The following is a 23,207-nucleotide window of genomic DNA, read 5'->3' as shown; positions in this document are numbered from 1 at the left end:
AGACACAAATGCAAATTTCTTTTTAAAATGTCAAAATGCCCTCCCGCCTCCCAATCATCAGAAATAAAATTATGTGCAAGCATGCTAAAAATATGTCAATAAAAAATATTAATAAACATTTTTATGCAATTAATTTAAAATTTAGCCATCACAGTTTATTTGGAAACTACCATTAAAAGTACATGTATATGAAAACTCCATTATTTTAAATGCAATAGGTCTGTCTGAATGCAATATACAATTTGAATCTGTTTGTGTCTTTACACATGGACACAAACATTTCCTTTTACAATTATAGATTTTAAAAAATAATTATAATTATAAAATATTCTTTCAACTATGTCCCTTTTTTTTTTTCATTACTTATAAATAAATTTCATAATAAGACAGATTTCAACCTTCAGGCAGAGGATCAATCCAGTGCTTGTTGAGGTCAGTTGGAACTGAATCTGCTCCCCGTAATTGTTGCTGCTGTTGCTCACGACGCTCTTTAGCCAAAGCAGATTGCATCATAGCAGCTTGCGCCAAGGAACCATCTGGATTCTGAAAATATAATAAAAATCATTTTTTATCATCCAGATATCATTTTGAATACTTTCAGAATTAGATTCATATTTTCAATGAAATCAGTTTCATATCAGCATATCATTATTTTTTTTTTATTTTGGATAAATGGGATACATTTTTGGCTATTACTAGCATATTAAATAATTACATGTTATTAATCTTAAGCTTTCATTAAATATCTCAATCAAACTGATAATTATAGTAAAGAAGAAGTATATGTCGACAAGTATGGAACTTTTAATATATTTTAATTTATTTATTTTTTGTTTGTTTGTTTGATGTGATATTTGTTAGTTAGTTTAGCACATGTTAGTTGCATTTAATACAAAAAAAAATCTCTGAATTGTTTCTGTTCATAGCAATTAGTTTGACATAATATATCCTCTATCAATATATATATATCCAAGAGTATCTAATACCAATAAATTACAACCAAACCAAATCAAAGTAATCTTAAAATAATTACATAAGAATATTTATAATGATTTTTAACAAGATTTCATATTTGTAAAAACTACTTTCATGTTTTATATACAGCTTCACACATTATAATTTACTTTTTTCAAACTGAAATTTAGTTATATAAACAAGCAAAAAATAATTGAACCAAAAAAAAAATGCAAAAAAAGTAATAATTTTCATCTAATATTTAAAAAAAACTTTAAAAATATTTTTAAAGTGTTCATTTAATATGCAAATACTAGTATTGCAATTTCTTTATCATTCAAATAATAATAAATACATAAATTTAAAAAAAATACTTTGACTTACTTTCATTACTCTAATAGGACTTAAATCTCTCATACTAGTCTTACCATGTCCAGATAAAAAGCTAGGTTCATCCTCAACAAGTTCTATCTCAATGTCTTCTTCTAAATAGAACAAATATAAAAAAAAATATCAATTTTTTAAACCATTTTATGTCATTAAATTTTTATATAATTAAATTTATTTAATTTTACTCACCATCATCTTCTTCTTTTGGTAATATGCCAGAAGTCTCATCAAAATCTGGCAATTCAGACATATTAATGACATTTGCAGCAAGCATCTGGAAATTGAAAATATGTACATAAATAAATAACAAAAAAAATTATCAATTAAAATAAATGTATTATAAAAAAGAAAAAAAGAAGCAAAAAAAAAGAGAGACACAGAGATACAAATATGATAAACTAGTTGCCTTTAGTTAATTAATAGCCTTTCATTTAGATAACTTCTTATCTGTGATTCTACCAAACAATTACACATTAAATATTAATTTAATTCTATTACTTCTATTCATTGTGTACATGAATCTTTCTATTGGAGTAATCAAAAATGTAAATATCTTCTGAATTCCATGCTTCACTTTTTTTATTTGTAAACTATGCAAATGTAAAACAGAATCCTTCTTCTTCCAAAAATGGAAATAAATCGCACAATTAAATATTAAATGAGACAGTGAAAATTATTTGAATTTCTGGACAAAAATGTAATCTAACAATGGAAATCAAAGGAAAAATTTTCAAAAATTGGCAAAAATTAGCACACCTATTAAATTAGTATTAGTAAAAAAATAATTTTTTTTTTTTTAAATTGCTCAAGTAGTACATTTTTATTATTTAAGGTATATATGTAACAAATTTATAAGATGTAGGCAAAACAATCAAGCCTGTAGACTGCAACACATATAGTCATCTTTATTATTAGTTGTAATGCAAAAAATGAGTGTATGAAAGCTGAAATTATATCAAATTTTTAATACTATCCAATTCAAGGGAGAAAAAAATTAGGAACAATTGGCATTCAAAATTTTCTTGATGGGATAATCAACAAAACAAGCTATTAAGGGGGAAAATAAAATTACTTTGCAATATATATATATATAAATGCATGTAAGATAATGACACAACATTTGACATGATATTTTCTAAAAGAATTTTCAAGGTTTTAAAATATTGTGTTTTATAATGCTTACATCTTTGTTTTTCATTCAACACTTATCACGAATATAATAGAAAGGACTGCAGATCATTTTAAATAATTTTTGATAAAGTTTAATACAGCTAATCTAAAAAGAAAATAGTATTTTCAATTTATTCTAATTGTTTTGCCAGCTGATTTGCCAGAAATATTGGTTGTGTTTAAAATCAATTAAATCATTTAATCATAATTTCATGCCAATAATTCTCACAATAAAGTACTTTTAAGCATGAAATTCTGTTAACATAAAAGTTGTATTATTTTGACTAATTGACTGAAATATGACGAAAATGGGGTTTTGGGGCGACAAAGGCTGTTATCCCTTAATGCCAAAAAAGTGCACTGAATAAATATCAAAAAACTTCAGAAATTGAAGAATGATCCAAAGATACTGCTTATTAGAAACAGCTATCTGAATAAAAGCTTTGAATAAAGAACATGATTGAAAATCGAAATTAAGTTTTGCACCTGTGAGTTGCGTATTTCGAACACAACAAAATGATATGCTAATGAATTGGGTTTTTTTTTTTTCCTTAGTTTTAGCAATTTTTGAAAAAATTAGTTTTGGACATAATTTGTAATACTGTTTTTATTCCAAGGAAATTAAAAACAATCTCACTGCTTCATAGAAATGCTGAGTCATGTGATAAAAAAAATTCTTTCTTTGTTTTAAATTAAGCTTAAAATAGTTAATTTCACTTGATGCCTGGCACTAGTTTTGACAAATATATTTTTATCATATTGTGACAATTAACATTTTTTACTTTCATTTTGCTTCTAATTACAAAGCTAGCCTTTTTATAACTTAATGAAATTTTTTTCTGTTATTTATAAAAACTAAGAATTGTTAAATCATTTTCATTTTATCATAAGATATATAATCATGTTTTCTTGTAAATTTTAAAAACTAAAATATAGAAATCCTATTTATTTTTGCACATAGTTTAAAAAGCAAATTTTATTTAAATTTTCAAAATATGAAACATTTTTAAAAAGTTCTTTATAAAATTTAAGAAGTAAGAAGAGGTAAAACAATTTTGTTTTTCTGACCATTTCTAAAGTTGCTATTCTTTTCTACTGAGAAAAATTGATCTATATAAAACTCAATCCCAATTAGAACATGGTATTGTTTCATCATCAATTTCATGCCGGTTTTGCCAAATCATATGATGATAGACATCTTGGAATGTTTAAGATCTTAGTTTTACGAGGCTGCAAATAAAATATTTCAGCTTTCTAAATATGGTGAGCTAGTACAATAGAAAATTTACTTTTTCCACCCAAGACATGTTAAATTATATTAGTTGCTGGATATACATAAAAATCCAGCAAATAATTTTTGGACATGTTATGCTTTAACATCAATGTTGATATTTTCAGAAATAGATGTTTTTATCCAAATTGACAGGTATGTTGTAAATTTTAATAAATGTTGAAAAAAATTCACAGATTTTTATTGTCATTCCTACAAATGATGGCGTAACCTTTTTGGTAATAATTATTTGAATTATCATTTATTCTTATTTTTTCTTTTATTTTACTTTATTTTATTTTTGTCAAACTAAACGAATATCTTTTGTTCAAAAATAGAAAACATTGTACAAATACAAAAATATTAAAATTTAAAAATATATATATTTATATTATTTTTCTTACTTTTTAATAAAAACTAGGCATTATTATAAAATAGAAAAAAATCTTATGCTTGAAAAAATGTGCAGTTCTGCATTTGCAAGCATGTACAAAGGTAATTTCTTTGGCTAAGATATTAAAAAATGCTTAATCTTTGCAGCAATTCTTTACTATGCACTTTGTATAACTTCACTTATTTATTCCCCTTGTAAACTGTACAGAAAACAGTTTATTAAACAGAACTGTTCTTAGCTTTCAACAACAGGAAAACTGCATGATTCAGTTTTGATGAATCAATAAAAAAGGCTAGAATCTCATGGCAGCAACATAATATATTGGTGGTAAATAAACAAAAAAAAATGTATTTAAAAATTTCACTACTAAATTAGTCTCATTAAAAAGACAATGTTCTAAAATTTGAAATGGTATAAAATTCACTCTAGTGTAATAATATTTTCAGAAGCTATCACATCTATCAGCTTAATTCTTAATTAATTAAAATTCTAATTAAATTTTTAAAACATTCAAACTGCATATTCTTATCCTCGGAAGTATATATGTACTTAGTAACTTTAGGTCAAATAGCCTGGCCTGTAGAGCACCAGCACATACATTTATTTTTATTTCTGATTCTAGTTTTCTAATATTTATTTTTGCACGATAATATTTTCTTATACAACAAACAACAAAATTCATCACAACTTTTAATTAATTAAAATTTCAAAAAAAATCACATTGAAGTACATATTGCCTGTCTCTCACATATATATATGTGTCTAATTTGATAGCTACAAGTCAAATGGTTTGACTTGTAGAGCACCAAACACACACCTACATGTTTATTACTAGTAGAAATATATTTATATGGGAAAAAAATATTGCATTTTAAATTTGTGCCATTTGTTTATCAGCATAATACTATTAAAAATCAGGAATCAAAAGACACTGAATATGGGATATAAAATCATGCAGCATAAAAATAATAGAATATCTATATGATCTATTACATCTCTTGAGACTGCAGCAATGAAAAATAAATGAAATATTTTATCTTAAAAATTTAATAAATACTTGTTTCATTTCCCATCTTTCTGGAGAAGAAACACGTTGAACATGCCTTCTAGAACAAACACTATCATCATTTGTAGAGACAGAAGGAAAATTAGATGGCTGGTCTGGATTTCTAAAAATGTTCTGAGATGATACTGTTTTCATAGATTCTGAGTTGACAGTAGTTGGATTCAGGTCTTCTCCTGTTTCCTGATCCACATCCTAGAAATAACACAAAAAGAATTGGAATTGTATTAAAAAACTATATTTTGTATACTATATGTTTTAAGTAGTCTAAAAACTATATGTTTTAAGTAGTCAACAAAAATTAATGAAGCAGTAATGATTGATAAACCAGAAATGATCCAGTTGATTCAGAGAAAAATGTTATAGATTTAAATGTAGATATATTCTAAATATGAATGATACAGGAAAATTAAAAACTCAGTATATGTTTAGCCAAGATTTAAATGATATTGTTAAAAATAACTAGAGAAAAGTCTTGGTTTCTTTTTAAGTATTTAAGTAGTACAAATGTACACAACTTCCACTGAAACATTTTTTTTTAAATTAATACCTTCTGGAACTAAACTTGCAAAGTTTCCACATAAATAATCTCAGGCAGAGAATTATTTACAACAAATATATGATAATTGTGAATGGTCTACATAAGATTATCAAGGGTAACAAAGAAATGTCAGATTTGGTTTCATTTCTAAATGTTATAACAGTTCATTTTCATTAAACGTTTGCAGCTCTGGTGGCATAGCATTCTTTTTTAATGCAATGCAAAATGACATGAAAGTTAGAGCATTCAAATTTATCAGATATGTTTATCATAAATTGAATTCTATATGTATATTTAAAATTATTGCATTTTTTATTTAATTTAGCATTTTTAAAGTAATGCTTTATTAGAAATTTTTTTTAACAAAAAAGATAATCACAGCTAACTATAGATTTTATGGTTTTAAAAAAATCTGAAATTTAAGCTTATCAAATACAAAACTGAAATATCATTGTATAAAATTAATATCAGAGTCATTCTGACTTATGCTTCAAAAATCTGGGCTATGGTCCAGAGGCATAAAAACCTTTTAGTTATTTTTTTAATGAAAACTTTATAGTGGAATAAAATTTTGATGCAAAGTTACAAAGAAGATAAAATCACAAACTGTACAAATGTTTTAAGACTATTAATATTAATAAAATAATAATACAAAAGATGTAATGAAAAAGTCATGTCATTTGCATTCATATGAGCACACCTTAGTTTCCTAATTAAATCAACGAGAAAGCATTACAGAGAAAGGCAAAAAACTAAATGAGCTAACTTATTGATGGGGCATTGATGATGATGATGATGAAGAAGAAGATATTGGGTAACTGGTTCACTGAGCATTTTCAATTTACTTTTATCTTTTATATCTATTAATAGTCAGCATATTAAATTATTCATTTATTTAATATTATAATAATATCAAGACAGTTATATACTATAATTTTCTTTTTTATTCAATTAAAAGAATTTTATCAGATTGAATACTGTACACTCCTTCTTAAAATAAGTGACAGTAGAGGAACAGCCAAATTTCATAAAAACAATATGAAAAAAAAGAGGAAATAATTTGAAATGCCCTTAAAATATTATTACTACTATCTTAATTCCATCGGAAGAAGCACTAATGGCATCATTAATTTGATCAGCAAATAATCATGAATTGTGTATGATATTTTAAAAAATTTAATGAAAAAATTTAAGACTGAATTTGGTGAATGAAACATAGATTTAAAATGTAGTTAATTTACTGAAAAAAAATTATCATATATATCTTTTATTTTCCAACAAATGTATATACAAATACTAATTATTTATGATATAATTTTACTGTGTATATAAATGTGATCAAATTGGCCTTGATTCATGATTGAGCAATTTTTAATGAGTTATAACAAAATTTTATCTTCCTGAATATTTATTTACAACTAATCATATTTAAATTTTTTTAAATATTACAAGAATTATTTAAATCCTGAACATTAACTTATTTACAAAATATATAATTAAAGATACATTTCCAAAGGAGACTGCAGGATTGAAGATTTCAAAAATTTGTCCCTCACAGGACCAGATGATGAATTTAAAAACGTTGTCGAAATTACTTTTATCTACCTACAGAGATGGTAATTTCCAAAACTTCAATGACTGTTTTTCTTCCTCTGATGAGAATACTTCAATATCACAAATCTCAAAGAGCGTAATGAAACCTCCGAAGACTGTTAGTTAGTCTTGTTCCTCTAGCGAGAATTCAAACTGAAGAGCCATTGAAATTCCAGCTCAAAATAGTTTTTTTTTTTAAAACATGATCTCAGCTTGGTCTTCCTTCTGTGATTAGAATCATTGATACAATATAAATAAATCATTCCTTCAATATAAGAACAATGACTGAGAGTTTTAAAATCTATCCATTTCTTCTAATGAAAATTTTTATAAAAACATTCTCCATCCCTAGACCAAATCCTCATCCTTTTCCCCCAACCCTTATTCTTTACAAATTCATCAAATTCTGCCTTGCTACCAAAATTTTAAAAAGAAATCAAAATTGCTTCATTGAAGTGAATAAGTCAAAAAAATTTCACCTGACTATATCCCATTTGAGAGAAATGAAAGTTTTGTAAAAGAGCTACGGTATGAATTTGGTTTAAATCTGTTTTTATATATATTTTTTAATTTTTATATTAATATTTATTAATAATAATATTTTTTAAGTTTTAATTTTAAAATATATATATATATATATATATATATATATATATATATATATATATATATATATATATATATATATATATATAATGTGTAAATCGGTCTAAATTTTGGCAGCAGAATGTGTGTGTGCTTAAATTATATGCTTTAAACTTTTTCCTCTTTAAGAAATTACATGAAATATTGCAATTTTCACAATAAAAATGTTGACACTTTAAGTATTATATTTTTAAATATAACTGCTTTTACCTTCAAAGATAAACTAGTTTTTTGGCCAGTAAAAGAGAGAACTTTGACTTTGACTTTCTGTCCTTTCTGCACAATATCCTCAACATTTGTGACACGGCCCTCACGAGACAGCTACAATATAATAAAATATACATTTAATATAATATAAATATTTAAGAAAATAGAGAAAAATCTGCATGCTTTATAATTGATAATTGTGCTAATGATAATCTTCCCTTATTTAAGATTTCTAAGAGCATTAAAAATGAAAAAATTTTAACACGCATTTAGAAAAAAATATACATCATTTTTATATAGCATTCATTTTATACAGATATCGATGACATTAATTTTGGAATTAGTCAACAAGTAAGAAATTTTTATACAAATTTAATATGCAAAATTTAAAATTGCAGTAATTTTCAATACCACAAATGCAATAATATCTACAATAATTAATTCTTATAAATAAAACAAAAATGATATTTTTTTGGTGTGTTTTTTTCAAATAAAAGTTACTGAATAAGTTTTCTTTAAACTTTGACTCCAAAACTGTGAAACTAAAAAAAATTTTAGTGATGGTATTATGAGAATTAATTAAGCTGATATTTTTTTTATTAATAACAGACATGAAAATATTTTTGTCTTCATCAAATATGAGTATATTTGTTATAGAAAAAATGTATTTTTAATTTGAAATGAATTTTAAAAAAATATTTCAAATCTTCTAAAGCGTCCTTTAATAAAAATCATAACCCTTTATAGTGTAATGCACACTTATATTCCTAGGGAAAATATTAATAAGCTTTGAAAGAAATATGTTCCAAATTTGAGGAAAATTTAAGAATAAAAGTAGTATTTTATGAATAACAAAACATTAAATTAAGCATATTTAAGAAAGAAAGGAACAAAATACATTTTATTTCTAGTCTCCATAATCACTTTTATTAAATATACTTTCAATCACAATGCAAAATTGAAAGTATATCTTACTTGAGAAATATGAACCAATCCTTCCCACCATTTTCTCAGACCTTCTAATTGGATAAAACACCCAAATTGCTTTATGTTTGTAACTTTTCCATTATATACCTATGAAGAAAAAAAGAAAAAAAAGCAGAATTGTTAATCATTTTGAAATTTAAAAAAACAAATGCTTCAGAAACAATCTCAACATGAAAGCAAAATGTTGTCGCTTAACTTTGCAACTAGCACTTACAATAAATAAAACTGAATTTATTTAATTCTTTGAAATTTATCTAGTATAGAATATTTGAAAACTAATTAAAAATGAAATTTCATGTACTATTAACATTACTAAGATCACTTGAAATCTCAAGATATCTAATAAACTGATACTAATTATAAAGTAAGCATAACAGTATTTAGAAACTATTTAAATATACATATATATTGAGCAAATTTCACCACAAGATTTTCCAATCACTGTTACATTTTAACTAATAAAAACCTATTTCACATAAATAATTCAAAAGCATTTTGATTTTTTTAAATCAAACTAAAATGCATATAATTACAGAAAATACCTTAAAAATAGGTTAATTGGAATGATAATTTTATCATAAATATTCTGCTAATTAATCAGTATATAATAATAAAATCAGAACAAAAATTTATTAACATACTGAGAATAAATCCACAACTTCAGATTTTTCTAAAGAAGGCAAATAATAACAAAGTATTGAAGATCTGAGTACTCAGGGCCACTTTTTTTTTTTTTTTTCAATGTCTGGATACTAAGTTATCAATCTGTTTAAAATTGTGAACTTGATACTGCACACATATTTATTCTATTTTCTATTGGACTGCTTAAAATTATAAATTCTATTTAAAATAAAAATTCTGTCTAAAAGAAGCTTTTTTTTTTTTAAGAAATTCTACAAATGGCCCTAGGTACAAGATCTCATTGTACCACAAATCACTCTTCAAAAGTTGGATTTTTCTCAGTAATGAATAGAAAACTAACATACACATATGAATTTAATTAAAGAAACAATAGCAGGTTATGTTTTATTTATCAAATAATAACTATTTAAATTGAAATGCAAAAAAATTATTAGTAAACTACAAGTATTTTCCTAAATTATTCAACATTATAATTTGAAATATTAATTCCAGATATCAGCAGCATGCATTATCACTTTGAAGCACTAATTGATATTTTTTTTAGCGAAGCACTAATTGATATTTTTTTTAGCAATTTCAATGCAATATTGTTATTTTCTGTTGCCTAAACAAACATCTTCAAAATATAGAAACTTTTTTAAGCATTCAATATTTTTAAATATTTAACATCATATAGTTCTACTTTAAAATCTATTTCAATCATATAAAAATGTCCAGTTTTTCTGTCTAGTAATCTTTTTAAATAAAAATCCTCTTTTTTCAATAATATCCTCTTATAACAGTTACTGCTGAACTTGCATTGTCAGTGCAATCAGAAGAATCTATAATGTCTGATAATTCTTTGGATGCCTCAACTTCAAACACAGTTGTTTTTAAGAACTCTTCTTTTAACCATTCTTTTTTTTTTTTTTTTTCCTTATTCTGGAGTATCTGTCAAATTTCTACATTTCCATGGTTTTCGACTACCTCAACAACAAGACAGAGACAAAATACTGACAGAGGGTATTCTCTTTATCTTTAGTGAGTGCCATCCAAAACAATGTATTGATTAGAATATGCACAATTAAATTCTATATTTTTGTAATTAATCTTCCAACAAAAATCGATGCAATATTGTTCTGCTTATTCTATACTGTTATGCTGCTGCCCAAATTGGAATTCGATCATTCAAAACTGCTCCTGTAGTCGCAGTTGCAATATTTGCATTAGGTTATGATTTCTTTATTCCATCAGGATTTCTAGGTATCTAAATCTATAATTATCAAAATTTAATTAAAGAGGAATATATATAAATTATAAATATGCAATACAAAAGTTGGATAAAAAGTAAAGATTTCATTAAAATATGTGATAAATTTTATTTAAAATTATAATTTTTCTTTTAAAAATATAAAAAATAATAAATGCTCATATTTATTAAAACAAAAAAATAATGTGCTGCTATCTCTTAAATAATAATCTGCAATAATAATAATAGCAAATATATTTTTTATAAGTCCAACACATTGAAAGTTATTTATTGTGAAAAGATCTAATAAAATGACAGCATAAAGAATATGATTGCTATTGTACTTTGATCTATGTCCTTAAACACAAGCATCTAGATACAAGATTATGTAATTGCATACAAAATGTCTTCTACTGATTTCAATTAGTACTTAATATTGCAAAAAAATCGTCATTTAGAACTCAAAGAGAATTTATTTCATTTATTTGATTACCTTTGTACAATAATAAAATAGATGAATTGCAGAATTTTACATTAAATTATCCAAAAATTTTGTCACTTATAATTTGCCACAGGTTTCTCCTACAAAATTTTAAAATGGCTATAAAGAGGCAATTAGTGTTACCCTTCATGCAATTCAGCAATAAAACTTAAAACTAAACATTATCCGATTAAAGAGTGGATCTCTAAGTACACAGGTCTCCCCTATATTGGTTATTGGCCACTGAAAACAAGAAAAAAGAAATCTGAAATAATCAATTTTTTTATTAGTGATAGATGAACTATTTCATTCATTAATAGCAATAAACTACAAAATAATCTTGTATAGAAACATCAGATGTTTGAACACAATGACAGCCATATTTGCCAACAAAAGGAATAAAAATAAAATATATAATTCACCTGACCAACAATAGGTTCCAGAGATAGAGGTGGAGATCTCTCACGCTCATATCTTTTATGATGAGAACGATGCTTATTTTTATAACCATGCTGACAATCTCTGCCTGGAGGCGATGATGAAGACTTTGATTTCCTGTAGCTGTGTCTTTTTGGAGAAGGAGAGCGTGAACATCGGCTTTTCCTTTTGTGGGATGGAGATCCAGATCTGGAATGTATCATTTTGTGATATTTTGCAGTAGAATGCTTTCTTGTACAAAATGAGCAATATATATATATATATATATATATATATATATATATATATATATATATATATATATATATATATGATAAAATTGTCATCACAACAAAAAAAATCAGATAATAATTACATAAATCAAACCTAAAATAATAGATGAATGTGTGTGCATGTGTATGTTGTCATTCTATACAGTTTAAACTGTTGACTCTGAACTACCAAACTTGTACATGTATATTTTGGAAAGCAATAGTGTTCATTTCGGAGCCAGTTTTTTTTAATAGGAATTTTATTTTATTAAGAATGAAATGAAATTTTGGCATTTCCCTATTATAACATTCAAAAATATTATGGTACAAAGAGATTTTATTCATCTTAAAATTCAAAAAATTGCCTTTTTACGATACCAGTTTTTTTAACATATAAATTAAGTCTATATTTAATCAGGTTTTAAATAATATTTTAAGCATATTTTTCAAAAATTTATTTCACAAAAAATAAGAATAAAGTATAACACAGGAGCATCTTATGTCTGCATGGGAAAAAATTAGCTTTTGCAACATGTTACCATCATGTTAATAAAAGTTTAAATTAAAAAATTAAATTAACCGCTATTGCAAATTAAACCTAGATAAGTGCAATTTTTAATACTGTCTGTAAAAAATGAAATATAATATTTTTTAGAAAGATTAGTGTAAGAAAAATTAATTGAGAACTTTTAAAATATATATATTAAGAATTCAATAATTCCGTAGCATTTAATTCACATATGGTTTATATATAAAGCGAATATAAATTATAAGCAGGTCCACTACCTAATATTTGAAAAGTTAGTATTAGGCATATACATCTAATATGAAAAATGGTCTAAATATTACTTTATGCAGTTTGATTCAATAAATATTTTTATAAATAATGAATTTTATATTTATATACAATCCTATAAATCATATTTAATTTTTTTAAAAATTATAAGAAACTAACATTTTAAATAAAAAGAAAGGTTCAACTTTTTTGTGACTAAAACTGTTTGAATATTGAAAAATTAAAATTAAATTTAAATAATAGTATCTTGCAAAAACACACAATTTTATCACTGACTGTCACATGTTAATAATTAAGCAATTTTACATGTTTGAAATTAAATAACATGAATTTATCCTTATTGCAACTTATCAAAAATTGAATTTTAAAGAAAAACTTAAGATCTTATCCTGCTCATTCTAATATTTACAAATAAAATCTTTTAGGTAACATTTCTACAAAAGTAATATATAAAAATTTAAGTATGTATGGAGAAAACAGATAAAAACAATATATTTATAAAAACATCAAGTGCTACTAATGATGATAAAACACAAATAAAGCAATAATAATTTGTTGAAATTTATCATTAGCAATGAATTTTAAACAGCTAAAAAGCTTCTGATATTTTTCGTCACACATCAAAACAATTTAAAAGAAAGAAGATCATCCATACTAATAACAAAAAAATTACTTTTTATTTGGATTCAGAGCTTCAAGTTCAGCTACAGCAGCTTCTGCAATATTCTCATCCTCGCTTGATAAATTCTAAAGAAAATTATTGAAAATTAAAATAAATCAATTTCTTGGAAACTAAATAATGCTTTATAAAAATCTACTATGAACAGCATGTTAGGATGAGTTATCAGTAATTAGCTGACCATTTATTAATTAAAAAAGAGTAATTTTTTTTTACAAATGCTAATTTTTATGTCATCAATATATACTTTCTTTTTTTTTACAAGTATTTTGTTCCAGTAGGACTTTAAAATTAGGTTGCTATATAAATTAAAACCATGACACCCAAACAAAAAAATATTAGGAAATACTACATTTAAATAAATACATTATTTTATCAGTTTAATGTCACAAAAACTAGTAGTAATCAATTTTTTGAAATAATACTGATTGACAAAATAATTTTTTTTTTTTTTTTACAGCTAATCAGAATTTCAGCATTTTTCCAACAGTTGAAAGAGTAATTGTCATCGTATATTCCCTTTGCTCTACAGCAGTCAAAATATGTATAAGTGTAGAAATATAGAAATATTATGTTGTGAAGATAATACAAAATAAATTTATTGACAATGAACATTTTTTCACTTAGCATCTTCAGCATATGAAGATTATATAAAATAAATTTATTGACAATGAAATTTTTTTCACTTAGCATCTTTAGCATATGCATAATCTGCATTCCATATATTGTTACTAACAAAAAAAAATACCCTTTTTTTAAAAAAATTAATACACAATAATGTAAAATTGCAAGCGTTGTGGCATAGGGGTATTGGGTCTTCCCCGTGATCTGGATTAAAGGGTTCGAATCCTAAGTCATACTTTGGTCCTAGTTGACATTACTAAAAAACAAAAGAAGGTCACTCAGCTTAAATCACTGAGAGATAACTGTCAGCGGGCTTGTAAAGTGCCATAAGTCACAACACAGCAACAACATAATGTTTTTTTTTTCTTTTTATTGTATTGTTATTGTTATGCAGATGAAAAAGGGCTAAAGAAAATGCCTCATAACTTTTTAATGAATTCAATTGCTTAGGTTAACTCTTAACTTCTAAGAGATTGGGGCTATCAGAACACTTTTAATACAAAAATGGTTTATTATGTTACTGCACTAATTCACTAATATGAATCATGTTTCTTTCTTCAACCATACAGAAGCAATGAAGAATTGAAACTTTTCACAAACCCCCATTTATACCACCATTTTAGCTGCATAGTCTATTTAATCAAAACTACTCTAGTTATCTTGTATGCAAGATAACTAGATTTAAATATACGAATTTTATTATCTTGTATACAAGATAACAAAGGCATTATAAATGGCTTAAGAAAATTGTAAGCAGAAAAAATGCAAAGCAAAAGTTATGTCATGAGAAACAGAGTTATAGGTAGTTTGACAATAATGAATCAATCTAATAATAAACTAACTATTTGTTTCCTATAAAATTATTTACTGGTATTCTTTTTAAAGAAATTTACTGAGGTGAAAATTGAGAAATTAAACTCTAAATTAAAAATAGAACAGTTCAACTGAAAAGAATCAGGGGTTAGGACATAAAGAATTTAATAACTTCATGTCATTTTTAAAAGTTTACAACTTTTTAATATTTTATAAGATGTATTTAATAAAACTACAGATTTGTACCGCTTTTAACTAAAAAAATTGTGCATATCTGATTGGAGAAAAACAGTAATTTTCATTTGTTGAAAGAAAATAAAATGTTTAGATTACTTTCCAATGTTATAGTAAATAAAAGTATCAATGTATATATAGGCTTAATTAGTTTTTATGTTACTAAATAATGTAATTATATGTCTTTTTTTTTTATATTAACTTACAATTATTTCAGAGTCAGGTACAGTAACAGCAGAATTATCACCTTTCTCATCAAATTGAGAAGTGTCTTTTGGTTTCATCTGTTTAATCATTCGAAGCAAAGAAGATATGAAAGAATCCTGAAAATGTAAAAAATTATACTTTATATAAATTTTAAAAAGTAAAATTTACAAAGAATCAAAACTACAGAAATAGTAATGAAACACAACAGTAAATGTATAGCATATAAAATAATTTAGAAATAGTAACTATCTTTAAGGATGAATTTATTATTTACAGACACTTGCTTATAAGCTAAAATTAACCACTAAATATATGTATTAGGTCAAATAGAAACATTTACAAAAATTTCAATGTACTTTCTTTTTCAGTAAACATTATGTTTTATACTATATTGATCTGGTATTTTCTAAATTACAATACTCATTTTCTTCAAGAATATTAACTGAATTTTAAGGATCTATCACATAATCTGTAAACTTTCTGCTAAATTTGTGCATCTTTTATTTCAATGAATTTATAATTATAACTTTTAAAAAATTAAATCAATTATCAATAAATAATTATTAATTAAAATATTCTATTTCATCATAGTAATTCTGGTTAAATGCAGATTGTAGATAAAACAAAAAGTCTTGCAAACATTTAAGCAAAGCTTGTACAATATTGCAATTGAATCAGAAAAGTATTTCATTACACTAAAGGCACTTGACTTACATGAAATTATAAACGTTTATTGTTCTCTCCCTTTTTAGAAAATAAAATTAATGTAGCTTAAAAAGACTTCATTGTGTTTTGCTTCATTGCATATACAGCAATAATACAATTCATTTATAGATAAACAAGTTTGCATAATGTTTAAAATCAATTAGATCTATCCCATGAATATAGTTAATTCTATTTTATATTACAAATTAACTGTTTATAATTACATTCTTAAGAGAGTGAAGATAATGCACAAACAAAAGGCTGAGATAAACTAATTTTTCTGGGTAAAAATTTTGAGGTACAAAACTTCATTCATATTTTTGATATTATCAACTCAGAATGGAATAGACTTTTTTCATTAAAAAATATGAAATAATGAAAACAAAATTTATTCTCATTATTCTGATTTGAATTTGCTTAATAGTAATATATCATTATAAATTTTATTCAATCCTTTTTTCTCCTATAGCTAACAAAGATTAGACTATTATCAAAACAATTAATTTGGTTTCAATGTTAGGGCAGACATAATAGCAACAAACATTACTTCACATTGCTTTAGTGATGAAACAATCTCAGTAAGATGACAAAAAAATATTTTTTAAATCCTTTCACAATGGGTGTATCATATATCCATCTCCTACAAACATACTACCCACACATTTCTGGAAATCGAACTTGTGGGACAGTGATGCATATGTGCATTTTAAACTGGAACAATTTTTAAATGCTATTAGATGGCTCCTTATGTCTATTACTTTTGAAATAAATATAGTTTTAGTTTCCTGACTTTCAGTTTATTCATATTCTGCCCGGTTTTGGTATTTTACTCATCAACTATGGTGGGGGGAGGGGGTAAGAGTAATGTAAATAAACAGAGCTGGATTCTGTAAATTTCCAGTTGGTAGAATCATTCGCGTTTCTAGTCTCCCTCCAAATTCTTTTTTTGTTATTACTGTGTAACTGTAACTAGTCTTTTTGGGTTTTACTATCAGTTCTGCTGTATTTTGCATGCTTTTGGATACATTTTGTACAATTCTCTTTTTATTACAGAAAAACCTGGTTTTCAGTTTATTAAAGCAAGAAAACACTATTTGTCAGAGGAAGAATGTGCTTATATTATGAATGAACTAATAATCTAAAAAAGTAGCAAAATTGACAGCGTTAGGACTTAAACTTTATTTTTTGTGATTCCCCCCTTCAAAATTAAGCTTAGCAACACGAAGATCAGATGATTAAGCTCATGTACACTCTGTCCCATATGTGCATCTAGGATTAAAGCCTCCAGTCCCAAAAGGATTAAATATTAATTAAAAAATATGAAATACTTACAATAGTTAATAGTACAATAACACAAAATAAATAAAATAGCATTCATTTGCTAGCAAATTATATTATTTATACACAAATAATAAATAATACAGTGTTCTTCAATAAAATGTAATAAAAATGAAAAAAGTCAGAATATGCTTACAGTAAATTCTGCACCATTATCATTAAGAGCTTGCTTGAAGGATTCAAAAGTGTCATTTTTTTCAGATAAATTAATGACAAATTCAGCTGAAATAACAAAAAGATAAATTTTAAAAAACCGTGAAATGTTTCAGTAGTAGAAGCAGATTTTGTGAGTTATATATATATATATACAAACGTTTTTTTGAAAATAATATGTTGCAAGTTTCATTACTGGTCTTATTTTCAATATTCGAAGCAAAAGTTTTGTAACAATGAATAAATTAACAATGCTCTTAAATTTTGCAAAGAGTGATAATATTGATTTTATAAAATTATAATAATTTCTATTCATAAATATTAGTACTTAAAAATCTTAAAGAAGAATTCTGAAGGAAGCTTGTTCTATGCAAATAAGAAACTATGCTATAATAAATATATGCTTGTTCTATGCAAATAAGTTCTATGCTATAATAAACAGCTACCAAATTTGACATATATATACTTTGGAAAATGTGTACCTTAGAACTTTTGAAAATTACAGTTAATTAAAATTTAAATAAAATGTTGATATTTTTTCTGCCATAACTATTGAAATTCTTATAAAACAAAATTTTATACCATCTTCAAATTCAAAAAATTATATTTTCAATGATATTAATTTAATTACCACCTAGTTAATTATGTATTTTTAATTAATTTTTAAAAATATTTTTACATTTATTTTATAATATATCTCATTATTGTAAAGAAGCATTTGTTTCATAGTTTGTTGTTGTCAAAAAAAAAGGTTTTATTTTTTCAAGATGGGTAGATCATTATTTTAACTAGGTTTTTAAAATTTTCTGATTCTTACAATTAAGTAAGTAAGCAATTATATGTTTTTAGCTGATACTTACAATTAAAAGTAAGCAATGATAAAAGTCTTTTACAGACTGCCCATTTATAAATAGCTTCAGTATGAAACAGTTTTTGTATTAATTGCAATTTAATCACTTCTATTTCAATTAAAGTTCAAACTTTGGATAAGATGGTAAAAAATTAGGAAAATGCAGAATACGATAAACAGAACAACGTAAGGCTTCTACAGTAGGCGAATCTACACTATTGGTAAAAACATTATACATCAATAATTTGCTCTGATACTCTTATAAAATAATTAGAAGCACCACTTATTTACATAAGAATCAAACACAATTATTTTGCACATAAGAAGTTTACTGTCGTCTCTTGTAATTTGTAGACTGGTATGGTTGTGATGGGAGAAGGAGGTTTGGAAGGAAGGTAGAAGGTTGTGTTTTTCCGGCTCTACTTTCTGTATTAATTTTTGGTGCGTGGAAGGAAGGCAGCTAGAAGTGAAGGCTGTTTCTTGTTTCGAGTGTTTGTTTTTGCCATTGATTTGTTCGCAGCTTTTGATTTTTGTTTTCTCTAAACAAATCCATTATGGTGTTTCTGTTGGGGGTGGTTCCCTAGCTTGCTTTTCAGTTTTTGCGTTGACTTCAGCTGAAGTTTTTCTCTTTATTTTTGGGGTGCCAAGGTGGCTGGCACTGGATTCTGGAAAATAAAGGTAGGATTTTTCTAGTTTTTCCTTTTAATTGTTTCGTTTTCTACTAGTTTTGATTCTGGCTGCATCGTATTAGATTCTTCGTCAGTAATGACGAAGAGGAAACCAGAAGACTTTGAGTCAGAGGGGAAATATAAGGATAGGAAACTAAATTATATTCTTACAAATGAGTTCTCGGAGAGGGACAAAGCAAACATTGCAATTCAAAGGGGTTGCCCCAAAATAAAATTGTGCATTGATAGTAATAATGGCCCGTCGCCATGGATTAAACCCAAATCAATCAATGCCACGTTCGGACCACTGACCCACAAAGAAGACACTTTTTCCCTAAACAAATACAAAAAATTGGTTCTAGTTACTCGGCACTTAAGCTCAGTGGAGAAAGTAACTGATTTTGTAAAGAGTGTTCCGGAAGCAAGGATTCGTATCATTGATACGAATATTGTAACAAAATACATCATCCGTGATGTTGACACGGATTACAGCATAGTGGAAATTAATGAAGAACTATCTTCACAGGATATCATCGCAACAAAAATAGTTAGATTTAAAAAGAAGGGGACGGCAGAACCTATCCCAATTGTTCTTATTGAAGAAATTGGGAAAACTAATCGATCCGAAATAAAGATCGGCAGACTTATCTTTAAAGTGTCCAAATTTATTGAAAACCCTAAAGTTTGTTATAAATGCTTAAGATTTGGTCATACACAACTCCGGTGTCAACAAGATAAGAGGTGTAAAAATTGTGGGGGCTCACATGCCGAGGATTGTAAGGTACCCACTAAATGTTTTAGATGCGAAGAGACTCACGACGCTCTCGACAAAAAATGTAGGTTTTACAATCTAGAAAAAGAGATTATAAACCTGGTTAGAGAAAAAGACATATCATTTCAGGAAGCAAGGAGGATAGCGAAATCGCAATCTTTTGCACAAAAGGTTAAGGGCGATCAGCCGGTCCAGTGTACCGAAATCCCCAAAAAACAAATAACGGACCTCTACTCGGCTTTACAAGACTTAACAAAACTAATTTCTGCTCTAATACCCCAAGGGAATGAACTCGTAAAACTCCAAGAAGTCAACAGACAGTGCATTGCACGTATTGGGGAGACTCAAGGAAATTTAGAGAAACAAGTAGAAGAGAATATTACTCTCCGGAAACAAATCGAGACTCAAAGGGCAACGATTGACTCGCTACAATCTAAAATTGCCCTTCTGGAATCCAATCTTGAATATAGTCACGTTCTGAGCCCAGGCGTTGTGCACGATCAACGGTCCCTCGCTGAAATAAATCATTTCAGTGTTGCGGAGGATTTCTCGGGTATCGGATAATTAAAAAAAAAAAAAAAAAAAGGGAAAAATTAAAAGTTTTTACTTTTTTTTATAATTTTTATTAATTTTATTTTTTATTTATTTTTTTCCATGAGGTTTATTCAGTGGAATGTTAGGGGGATCAAAAATAAGATCCCTTGGCTGCAGGCCCCCCCTTTTTCGGCGGCCCAGTGTTTAATTTTGCAGGAAACATGGCTCAATGAGTCTGCATCCTTTTCTCTTAAAAACAAAAAAATCTTTCGAGCTGAAAGACAAAATTCTACTAGAGGTGGATTGTTAATTGCAGTAGAACAGAATATCCCTGCCCAGATTTTGTCACACTCACTTCCTCCGTCAACAGTGGAGGTCTTAGCGGTTAAAATATGGATTGGACCAAATTCAGAATTCCCACTAACGGTTATCAATCTTTACTCTCCTGGAGGTAAATTTGATGACAACTGGTTGGAATCCTTGTACTCGCAAATCTCTTCTCCTTTCGTTTTACTGGGGGATTTTAATATACACCATCCAGCACTTGGGAGCGATCATTTATCTTCCGATGCAAACCGGGTCCTGGATTGGATTAGCACAAAACATATGTGCTTGCTTAACACGAAACAATATACCAGATACCAGGGGACTCAAGCCCCTTCGTTATTAGATTTGTCCATCTGCTCCGCAGATATAATTAATAAGATTAATATTGAGATCTCGCATGATATGTATGACAGCGATCACTGCCCCATTTTTATTTCCTTTTGCAATTTAGATGCAAAGTCTATCTATACTCGAAAATACATCAATTGGGGCCAATTCTCAAAGAAGGTCAATGCTCTTCTTCAAGGTAATGGGGATGTCTCTTCCCTTGATAGACTTACCAATATCTTCCAGGTAAGCGCAAACTCATCATCGTACTCGTTTTCTAAATCAACACACTCGCACTGTCCTTGGTGGGACGCTAGATGTAACTACCTTAAGGCCCTCAAAAGGAAATTGTTAAGAAAGGCGAAATCATATCCCTCCATCTTAAACTGGACTGCATACAAAGAAATGGCGGCAGCTCTCAGAAAATATGTTAAGTATAAAAAACGCAGTTTTTGGGAGAAAACTTGTCAGGAGGTAGCTTCTTCCCATCAGGCTTTTAGCATCGTTAAAGCCCTACTAAACAAAGATGAGTCTCCCTGTAAATCCAATCTTGTTCTCTCTTCGGGTACTACTCTGATAGCGCCGACTGCTCAAGCAAATGCAATTGCAGCTAACTTAATTAAGAGAGCACCAAATGTGCGTATTCCTTTAGATTTCTCAGTAGATGATCCAGAAAATTATGATGAAATGAGTTTGAACCGTCCGTTTTCCTTTAGGGAATTCCAAAACGCATTAAAAAGAACAAAAAACAAATCCCCTGGCATGGACAAGATAAATAAGAAAATGTTGTCTTGTCTTTCCGATGAAAATAAATTTAAAATTCTCGATTTATTCAATAACTTATGGGCGAACACGATTGTTCCAGAAAGCTGGAGAATAGCGAAGATTATTCCTATTTTAAAACCCAAGAAAAATGCAGCAGAGATCACATCCTACAGACCCATCGCGTTAACATCAGTATTGGGAAAGATTTTTGAACGGATTATTCTGGACAGGCTTTTGCGGTATTATTTGGAAAAAAGATTTTTCTCTCCTTTTCATGCTGGTTTCCTCCCGTACAAAGGCTGTGACAGCCTCTCTGCAGCCCTGTTCAATAAAATTTTAACAGCCAGAGCTAATAAGAAACTTGTGTATGGTATGTCTTTTGATCTAAAGTCTGCGTATGACAACGTATGGCATGACGGCTTGATGCTAAAAATTTTACAATCGGGGATTAAGGGTAAGATTGCCCTGTGGATCTCACAGTTCTTACATGAAAGGAAAGCATTTGTTTCATGGAGAGGAGTGTCTTCCTCACTTTTTAAGCATGAAAGGGGCGTTCCGCAAGGAAGTGTTCTTTCTCCGTTGCTCTTCACAATTTTTATGAATGACATATATAGCATTTTACCCAATGATGTTTTTTGCTTTATATATGCAGATGACGTTTTTATATTAGTTGAAGAAAACAATATCGAAGCGATCAAAAATAAGATGCGGTTCTGTGTTACTAAACTGGAAAGCTGGTGCGACGAATGGCATATGGATATTGCTCCCCAGAAAAGTAATATTATAAACCTCTCATCTCGTAAATCGCCAGTGGGGTTTGGAGTCCTTTTTCACGGCTGTAGTATCCCTTGGTCTAATAACGTTCGCTATCTAGGCATTCAGTTTGCTTCAACCTTGTCTTTCCGTTCGCATATCGACCAGATCAGAACTAAAGCCTTTAAAAAGTTAAATGTGATCAAAAGTTTGGCTGCTCCCAGATGGGGTGCAAACGCATCTAATTTGATAAACATTTGCAATGCGTGCATTTCACAATCCATGGAATTTGGAGCACATACGGTTGGCATGATGAATAAAGCTGGTTTTGCAGCTTTACAAACGATTCAAAACAACATCCTTCGTTTTGCTCTTGGACTCCCACGATGGACACCTATCCCAATTTTA

General features: G+C 27.3%; 1 protein-coding gene across 2 annotated transcripts in view; it reads right to left on the bottom strand.

Moving 5' to 3' along the window:
• The window catches only part of LOC129988045 (ATP-dependent RNA helicase DHX8-like), a 43,345-nt gene that overhangs the window by 18,649 nt on the left and 1,489 nt on the right, over positions 1–23,207 (bottom strand). Inside the window, exons 2-11 of one of the 2 annotated variants that reach the window (XM_056096139.1) lie at positions 17,787–17,872; positions 15,607–15,723; positions 13,724–13,797; positions 11,988–12,192; positions 9,203–9,301; positions 8,231–8,341; positions 5,236–5,436; positions 1,534–1,618; positions 1,339–1,439; positions 399–543 (exon numbers count right to left, since the gene is read on the bottom strand). In XM_056096139.1, coding sequence (XP_055952114.1) covers positions 399–543; positions 1,339–1,439; positions 1,534–1,618; positions 5,236–5,436; positions 8,231–8,341; positions 9,203–9,301; positions 11,988–12,192; positions 13,724–13,797; positions 15,607–15,723; positions 17,787–17,872 — 1,224 coding nt within the window. The remainder of the gene's footprint in view (positions 1–398; positions 544–1,338; positions 1,440–1,533; positions 1,619–5,235; positions 5,437–8,230; positions 8,342–9,202; positions 9,302–11,987; positions 12,193–13,723; positions 13,798–15,606; positions 15,724–17,786; positions 17,873–23,207) is intronic. The other variant, XM_056096140.1, reaches the window with a different exon arrangement.

This window comes from Argiope bruennichi, chromosome 10 (genome assembly GCF_947563725.1).
Source record: "Argiope bruennichi chromosome 10, qqArgBrue1.1, whole genome shotgun sequence".
Taxonomy (NCBI): Eukaryota; Metazoa; Arthropoda; class Arachnida; order Araneae; family Araneidae; genus Argiope; species Argiope bruennichi.
This window is presented reverse-complemented; position numbering and strand designations above follow the sequence as displayed.